Source organism: Hetaerina americana, unplaced genomic scaffold (assembly GCF_022747635.1).
Source record: "Hetaerina americana unplaced genomic scaffold, ioHetAmer1.1.p SCAF_1, whole genome shotgun sequence".
NCBI classification, from domain to species: domain Eukaryota; kingdom Metazoa; phylum Arthropoda; class Insecta; order Odonata; family Calopterygidae; genus Hetaerina; species Hetaerina americana.
This window is the reverse complement of record NW_027286069.1, coordinates 84,593,057-84,602,856: the sequence shown is the minus strand read 5'-3', so window position 1 is coordinate 84,602,856 and position 9,800 is coordinate 84,593,057. Positions and strand designations below refer to the sequence as shown.

The 9,800-nt window shown below is 40.2% G+C and overlaps 1 protein-coding gene across 1 annotated transcript in view; it reads right to left on the bottom strand.

Moving 5' to 3' along the window:
• Positions 1–5,212: 5,212 nt before the first annotated feature.
• The window catches only part of LOC139687553 (organic cation transporter protein-like), a 28,540-nt gene continuing 23,952 nt past the window's right edge, over positions 5,213–9,800 (bottom strand). The window contains exons 8-10 of the mRNA XM_071584802.1: positions 9,144–9,361; positions 6,670–6,854; positions 5,213–5,471 (exon numbers count right to left, since the gene is read on the bottom strand). Coding sequence (XP_071440903.1) covers positions 5,304–5,471; positions 6,670–6,854; positions 9,144–9,361 — 571 coding nt within the window. The 3' untranslated portion in view covers positions 5,213–5,303. The remainder of the gene's footprint in view (positions 5,472–6,669; positions 6,855–9,143; positions 9,362–9,800) is intronic.

Genomic DNA, 9,800 nt, shown 5'->3' with positions numbered 1-9,800 from the left:
CTGTACAGCACACCGATTTCACCCTTCCTCTGAAGACTTTCCATATCCTCGCACTGCATCTTCCACCATGCTTCCTTTGCTTTATTTGTTGCCCGCCTCAATTTATTGTTCAATTCTTTGTACTTCATTTTGCCTAATTCTGTATTTATATTCTTCCATTTTCGCCGCTCATCCATTTTTGTAATCATCTCATCCGTGATCCATGGTTTCCTAGTCCTTTTAGCGTTAACGGTTCCAATAGTGTCTTTTGCGGCTTTAGACAACCCTTTCTTGATCATTTCCCATTTTTCTTCTATAGTACTAGCCCTTTACCATCCTCCATGATTTTCTCTACCGCCTGTTTGTATTCCTTCCTTTTCAACCCATTTAATGCTTCTACATTCCATTTTCTAACTCGCCGCCCCTGCCTTATCTTTTTGAAACAGACGCTACATTTCATAACAACTAAATTGTGGTCTGAGTCCGCATCCGCTCCCGGGAAGCTGTGCGAGTTTATCACACTGTTCCTAAACCTGTGTCTAACCAGGATATAATCTAGTTGATATCTTTCTGAGTCACCTGGCATTTTCCATGTATACCTGCGTCTTTTGTGGTGTCTAAACCAAGTGTTGGTGATGACTAACCCCTATCTTCTGCAGAACTCAACTGCTTTCTCCCCGCGGTCTTTCCTCGTGCCTAAACCGGGGTCCCCCACCTCATCACCATCTCTTCCTTCGCCTACTGTCGCATTCCAATCCCCCATCACTATCAAATGTTTCCCTGCAGGAACACACGCGATCATGTCCTCTAACTGATCGTATATCCTATCGACCTCTTCTTCCTTATGGTTGCTCGGTGGCATGTATACCTGAATAATAACTAAGTTCGTCGGTTCTGATTTTATCTCCACTAGTAGTATTCTATCCGTTACCTGCTCCTACGTTGTTGTCTACGCTTCTATGTTGACTACGCTTCTTCCTACCTCTTCATTTAATACTATGGCAACCCCTCGTTGGCTCTCGTCCCCACCGCTGAATATTATTCTATACTTATCACTCCAGTAATCCCCGCTATCTTTCCATCTCACCTCGCATAGACCTAAAATATCTATATTTCCCCTTCCCATCTCTCGCTTAACATTCTCCAATTTCCCTGTCCTCATCATTGTCCTAACATTCCACGCTCCTATTCTAACTAATGTGGTCTTCTTCTCCTGCGTCTTCTGTCCTGCTGCTGCTGGTTTTCCCTTGCAAGGGTTTCGTGGGATGACGACCGCGGAAGCCTTGCCTCCCCCGCTGCCGGACACGACACACGGCCGATTGGGCCGAGCCCCGTAGTTGCCAGGACTTAAAATATCTGTATAGTCCATCATGTTAATCTTGGGAATGATAATTGAGGTGGCTTCCCGTTGCCTTCCTCAATATATATATATATATATATATATATATATATATATATATATATATATATATATATATATTTATATTTACTATTAATATGTGTGTATATATATATATACACATATTAATTGATACAATAGAAAATACTTTTTTTATTGTCTATTGTGCGTATCTATATTTATGCGTAAGAACTGGAAAATATTTTAGATTGGGCGGCAAGTATTGTAAGCAAGTATTTAGTATGGGGGCAAGAACCCATTGACTTTAAGTATTACGATGTAGTTTCAAATAATATTAAGGGAAGAATTATTGACTTTAGCCCATAGTATTTCCTATTTAAAGAGTTTAATAACGCTCGGAAAAAATCCGCGACATTTACCAAACTGTCGAAGGTGAAAGTTGGTGACACAGGCAAGACAAGAATGGGTCGCCTCCCTCCGGCTAGGAAGAACGGAATTTAAAGCGGATACCCTAACATCAACTTCAGACATCTTCTAACATGTGGGTCGCACGATATATCGCTGCGGTAGATGGAGGGAGTGGGTCAGTGTAAAAACCATTTGAAGTGAAGTAATTCTTTTATTTAGTCTAATATTATATGAATACTGTCATCATAAAAAACCGAAGCATACGATCATTTGGAGATTCGAAGGGTAATATTTAGATATAAAAAACTGCCTAAAAGAGACTTCAGAAAATGGGGAATGTAGTCGAGAAAACCCATTACTACCATAAAAACAACAAAAGGAAAGCAGTAACAGTAAAAAAGATCAAAATAAGAGATTCATATTGCTCCCGACAATGAAGAAGTTCACTGGATGTAGTAAACGACAAATTCGTGAGGTGCCGTTCATTGGTAACTGAACTTGATAAAACTGTCACTGACTCAAAGACTAACGCTTGTATTACAATACCGCGATAAGATACTTATACTTGTTATAAGCCAATTACAAGGGATTCCTAACGAAGATATTGCGCTCTCAATTAAATTCTCTGCCACTCACCCAACAAGTCTCCTGGAAGAGTTAACATGGACCAACATTCAAATAGTAACCCTAACCCTACCCATCAGATCTGTACTCCAATCGCTGCCGGACAATGCAAAAAAAAGCAACATGAAAAATTTCGGACTCTCGGTCTAGTAGTATACAGGTTTCAGAGATTTTTGAAAATAATCCTACTCATGATCACATCATGGCGCACAAAGGTTTCCTCCGCCAATCAACAGAGAGGAAGCTAAAAGGTCAACTTTTACGAGAGGCTCGTTTATCTTTGACGGAGTGGATTAAGTACCAGAGTTTGAAATATAATTAAGTTGTGAAAAAGAGGATAGTAACTTTATTTTGATTTATTGGTTCACTTTCAGGAACCAATAATTGCCTACCGAAAAAACCAAAGAGGCTTATTTACAGCACTGAAGTTGTTAGTACGAAAACAAGAATAATATATGATATCACTGACATTAAAAGCTAGGAAAATGTTTAAATTATTCGACTAGGACTACAGTAAAAATTACGCAAATGATGCCCAGGCTCGGTTTATTATTTCCTTTCCTTTGTGATCTCCAGAGAGTTTTCGAAGGATAAATTTTCATTCAATATATTTAATTATTTACTTTTGAATTTGTTTCCCAATATGCATTCAATGTGATACAAAGCGAAAATATTAATCACTTCAACACTTTGCTAATAAACGATCAATAAGTATTGGGAACGCAAGAGACATATTATAGGTGATATACTAAATACATCTTGAATAATTTTTCATACGATAAGGTGTCAACTGAATAGATATGAAAATAACGGAAATGTGATATTGACAAAAAGATGAATTCAAATTGAAAAATTGCATACATTTGAGGCAACAGTGAATTTTACAGTGCTTACAAGGGTCCTGAAACATAACAAATTTTGGAAAGCTAATGTACACAATTGATGAAAATGAGAAATTTACGATAAATAAATTGGTTGAATATAGGGTTTGGATCATTTTCATCATCCTGAAAGGCTATTAATCCTTATATTAGTTGGAGGGACTTCTCCACTCATTCAAACAATCAGCTATCCTCACCTTGCCTTCACAGTTGCTTTGTCTGTCGTTATTTTCTCTGTTCGCAGAGCATAATTTTGAAGAGAGAATTTCTTTCATGAACTCCACCAATTCATACTTCCCAACGATTTCCCAATGCTCCCTCCGTATTCGGCGATGCTAATAGTAAATGGAACTAGAGAAAATCATAACAGCAAATAATATCTATATACTTACCTAAGAGCTTTGAAAAACTGTTCTTTGCGAGATTGTTGAAATTAGGTGCATTAGTATAAAGGACAATATAATAAACATAAGCCCAATTTTATGACAGGGATTTCGCTAAAAACAGTGGAAAAATTATGTATCGAATTGTATTCAAAAGTGCAATATCATATCATATGTAATTGGAGGTTCTACGTAATTAGGAAATAGTTTTAAAAATAACAGCCTCTAAGAGCAGGAATACTTAAATATTGTAAATGGTGCAATTGGTACAAATTAATTAGTACAAGGCAAGTGAAATACTTTTCTTTGCATTACTTTGACCTCGTTATCCGAAAAAACAAATAAATAATGTGTTTGAGAATTAATTAATTTAACAAATGAGCAGATTGGTGTGCTTTACTATGTGAAAGGAAAGGCGAAAAAACCATCATGCAAAAATCTGGATGAAAATGTGAGAAAACACTACATCAAGTATAAGAACGAATATTTCCTTAGGAAGAAAATTTTGGAAAGAAAATCAGCCGAAGGCAATCTGTCAAAAAAAGAAGGTGAATTGAACCATCTTCATATACGTACATTAAAACAAGGTAATTTAATTATGCGGCAGCATTCCTAATTCGTCAAAATACATCTCCATGTACACAAATTAAAATACAAGTTATGCAATACTAACAAATGTCAATATATACTAAAACACATTGCTGTTAATACTTACCGAGTCGTAACCTACCCGCATACCGCAAACTGCCAACCACCAAGCAGAGGGAAAGAGAAGAAAATGACTAAGGGTAATGAATGCCTTTTCCCAACAGAGTGGAACGGCGAGAAAATACCGGCAGCACTCACGGAAACCATCTGATAATGCTCGCGATACACTGAGCATGAGACTATGATACGGAGATTTCTGGGTAAGTGTGGATGAAACCTTGTTTGAGGGACATAATACAACAATTTTTCAACGTAGACCACAGCGCAAGTCCATCGAAAAAAATTCAGATCACCAACATACTCAAAAGTCGACTCTTTTGTTTCGTGCGCAAGTAATTCATATCGAATTTAACTGGACTAACATACCGCGCAACGAATACATAAATCCAAGTGATCTTCATTCAGTACGCTAGGCATTAACGCACCATTGATCTTAACTTCTGAAGGAGGCCAGTATTAGGGGGGATCACACTCCTCTAGAGGGGATGCTGTCCAATATTCCCAGTCATTCCGCTTTCAAATATCCATTCGTAAAAACAATTAGTCGGATGCTGTGCACAAAAAACCAATCGATGAAACGATGACATCCTCGTGCCACGGGAATATAGATGGGTACACTTCATCCCTTTCCTCAAGAGCACGGAGAAGTTTTTCAACCGATGTTCCATCCCAAGAATCGTGTCTCCCATGACAGGACGTACACTGCTGTACGAAGGGAGCACGAGACATGGACCGATTTTCTTTCTCACAGGTGGATTTCAAGTACGGCAGGTATGAAAAAGTGCCTGTTATTAAAATTAATAAGCGGAAGTTTGAGTATATTAACTCGACAGTTCATGAATATTCATGAGAAATGTTCCACCGTAAGTTCTGAGAATTAGCTCGTGGAAAATGCCGCCCTCCTGCTGAGGAGGCGGTAGGGATCGAAGAAAGACGAAGACGAGAACGGATCTTTCTGCTTCAGATCAGAGGGATGCCTGTCTTCTTCTTCCTCCCCAACTGCTCCGCTTCCGCCACGGTTTCCGGGAGCTTGGCTTGCAGCGTCTCGGGGAGAACGAGGGACGAGAAACCAGCGATCATAGCTACGGCACCAAACACTATGTACGGAAGACTCGCGCCATACACGGCCTGCGGATGGAATTGAGCTTCATGAGCGCTTGTGTTACAGCGGGGGAACCACACATTAAGCGGAGGAGTATGAAATGCCCTAAGCGCCTTCGGCACAATAGATACGAGCCGAGGCTATTCTTAGGGATTTTTCACGAACGAATTCGCCGGTAAATTCCAAGTTACGCCAATTACAGTTATTAAAGTCAGATATCCTTATCGCCAGTAAAGATTGTTGGGTAATGAGAGAGGAGGTTGGTCAAAGTAAATGGCCTCTTACAAGGTTATGTGATCTTCAGGATCGAGTAGTATTTCGATCCCTACTTGAGGTGCTTTGTGGAGGGCACTTGCAGTAAGTACGCCGCCCGTCGGATGAGACGTTAAGCTGCAGACGCCAGCCTTTCGACAAGAGTAGGCTAATGCCGATGCCGGGTTTCTCTCAACCCTTCATCCTTTCCTGCCATTCCCTATGGCGCAAATGACCTTAACTGTCGGTCGCCACCCCAAAATACTACTACAAATCTGAAGATCGAAGTTTTTTGAAATTTGATAGATCCTAACACCCCACTACCAGAGCCCTTTTATTGCCACCCCAAAATACTACTACAAATCTGAAGATCGAAGTTTTTTTAAATTTTATAGATCCTAATACCCCACTACCAGAGCCCTTTTATTCGTCTCGGAAAGTATTAAATTACTTTTTTGCCCAAAATGCTCTACAACTAATCCTTGGAAGCCAATTATTATTTATTTCAGCACTGGTTTCCCCATCGTCGGAAGCTATTCAGTTTTCAATAATTCACTCCTTAGCCACGAAACGTCCACGGACATTAATTGAAATTAGTCTTTTTAAATAAACCAGACTAAATTCTGGTAACATCACCAAGCACCGAATCCTTTTAAGTACGACAGTCAATTTGGTAAATAATAGGTCGAAATGACATGTTATACCGACCTTCTGATGATGTGTCCTTAACTAATCAATACCTACTATACGATCTCATACAATGTTCAGATGCTGAATTCAATGCTGAATCTGCTAATTACAGAGAAGTGATAAGTGCGCGGAGAATTTCCGATTTCTTTTTTTCTATTGCTACTAATCAGAATGAAATGGAATGCCAAAACTATCGGAAGTTGACGCAGTACCTGACATGACCCCTGTTATCGGGCATTTGCCAACTAGCACCGATTAAAGGAACATAGGACCTTCACTCACCAATAGAGGAGCTTGTGGAGCCAGTATGGATCCTACTCTCCCGAAAGTTGAACAAGCGGCGAGCGCGGAACTTCGAAGGCCAGTGGGAAACATTTCCGAGGAATGCATGAACAACGTGTTAAACGCGGCGGTGATGAAAATCTTTCCCAATAGAAATGCCACAGTCGATAGCCATGATTCTCCACCTGCGAACAGTTGAATTGCGAATCAAGTCAAAATGACATTATACGAAAAAATTGCGCAAGGATCAGCAAATAAGGGTTAAGAACGAGGGTAGAATCTCATCCTCTAAATGCTCAAAGGAAATCATTATAGACTAGTGCATACATTCAGAAAACTTGGAATCACGGGATCAAAAACATGCAAAACGTGTCTACTGAAAAAGAAATTCCAACCACGATGACCTTTCACATACGGATATTACTGAGTGCGCAGTTGAAAGAATTTGCGAGAGGGATGATTTTTTAGGTAGATAGATTGGTTTAGGGATGATTTAGCAGTGTTCAGAGTAATGCCGCATAAGGATGAAACTCATCGTGCCATTGAATATTTATTTTCAACCACCATACGATATTTCAAAAAGTACGATTTAAAAAATGCATGTCAGAAATTTGTCAAGCTAAATTGAAGAAATTACTTTAACACATTTATGTAAATGTATACCTTCCCTTCCCGGACTACAACCCTGGCGTCGTGGCAGGGCTTGTGCGTTCCGATGACCATGGCATGAGGCATGTTCTATTTTCCTTAGAAATGAGTCAAATTAATTATAGTTTGATACTTCCATTTACTATTTAAAAATCTAGTCATAAGATAAAATAAAATGCAAACCTTATTTAAAATCGTTTCATGTGGATTTCATGCCAACCAAATTTCAAAATTGTAAAACGGGACGGAAGAATGACGTCGAAAAATGAATAGTTTAAAATGAATAATAATATAAATGAATAATTAAGAAAAGCGTGTATCTCTAAATTACTGTTCATTTTCCTTACTAATACTTTCTAAATAAGTACCGTATTTTCCCATCGATTACGCGCACCCCCCTCCCCGGACTACAACCTTGACGTGGTGGAGGGGCTTGTGCGTTCCGATGACCCCTAGAATTGTGCTGGCGGGAGTAATAATAATTGCTCCTGGTAGGGTCACACATGACAGATAGTTCGAAGGTTAGGAGCCAGACGAAAGGTAGTTCACGCAGCGTCTTTTCCTCAGTGAGGCGGCTGCGATGGCGTCTGACCCCAGTGGGGCGGCCAGTAAGTGATGGTGTCACGTTAAAAACACTATTGAGGAAGGAAACGGGAAACCACCTCAATTATCATTCCCAAGATTAATATGATGGACAAAACAGAGATTTTGAGTCCAGGCAACTACGGGGCTCGGCCCAATCGGCCGTGTGTCGTGTCCAAAACAGGTAGAACATTTTACGTATCTCGGTACTGTTTTGGACCAACACGGTCAAAGTAGTAGGGACGTAAGGAGAAGAATTGCGCTAGGCAAAGAGGCTCTCTCAAGGAGGAGGAAGTTGATGACAGGGACATTGAGAAAGGATTTTTAGAAAAGACTCGTAAAAACTTTGATATGGAGCGTAGCTATGTACGGTGCGGAAACGTGGTCATTGAAGCAGGAGGATAGACGTAGATTGGAGGCTTTTGAAATGTGGGTGTGGAGAAGAATGGAGAAGGTGAAATGGACAGAGAAGAAAACAAATGAGGAAGTACTTGGTATGGTGGGCGAAGAGAGGGGTTTGTTGGGAGCAATCCTATGGAGGCAGTAAAAGTGGATGAAGGGGGTGTTGACCGGCAGTGGGATGTTGAAGACTTTAATTGAGGGGAGAAAGTTAAGCAAACGAGGAAAGGGAAGGAACAGAATAGGGATGTTGGACGGAATGAAGGGATGAGGAAAGTAATCAGAGCTGAAGAGGGACCTGATGTAGAGTAGGATGTTGTGTTTTGCTAGGGGTCAGAAATTATTTAATCAGTAATTATGTCGAGCCAAAAACCTACCTTAACCGGTAGATGAAGTAATAAATACATTATTTTGGGTGTAAAATTAAATAATAAATCAAGAGGAAAACCCACCCAGGCAGCAATTGAACCCGCGACCTTAGGGCTAGAAGACGAGGATATAACCCCGCCACCACCGAGGCCGGCAAACGACAGCTACTACATACTTCGCGTGGCGTGGTGACGCGTGTTTAAATTAAATAACAACTGTTACTGCCCTCAAATTTGAAACTCATTTCACCTCTTAAAAAACATGTATGACCTATGGTATTCCAAAATTCAATTACCAACAACACTTACACTTTTGCCCATACCAAAATACATTTTTATGAAGTTTAGAACGGTTTGGGCCACTTACAGCGACGCCATTTTTTGGCAAAAATAAACGCCGCTTACAATCCAGCTTGGTCAATTTTAGGGGCCAAAGTGTCACGTACACAGCATTAAATTTTCTATAGACAGTCTTACCCCAATGTGGCAGGAATGGCACAGCGACACAGGTGATTCCAGACAGAATGAAGGTTAGAGCGGCGGTAGTTCTCCTCCCAAAGCGCTCCATCAAGGGCAACACGAGGATGTTGCCGGGAATCTCGACCAAGGCCGTCACTGCGAAGTTCACATACTGATTGCCAGACAGGGTTACTGCCCCGAGCGAGAGGCCGTAGTAGACCATCCCGGCAACCGTCCTATGAAAGATGACGAAAGATGAAAGTGATTACCTATCAAATGTCATAAGGTAAAACATTAAAACACTTATCTCCACTACCCATGAATGTGGTTTAAGAAATGATTTTCCGAAAGCTAGTTACTATGGTGATCATGTAACAGATGGACCACTTTTGGCTCGTTTCCCGATTTCCTATCAGCCCACTTTTCCGAGTGAAAACAAAAGCAAAGCCGAAGGGGGACTCGAACAAGAGACTTTGTGTGTTATCAGTCGGGTCAATTACTCGCCAGAACAAACTGTTCCACCCATAATCAACCATTAAATGTAAAGCGTAGAAAAATACAATAAGAGTGATACAAAATGTTACCTAATATTTTTACGGCTTCGGCTAGTGATAACGTAAAAGAAAATGGAATTTTCAGAAAGATTTTAAAAACGGGGCAAAAAACTTTCTACGG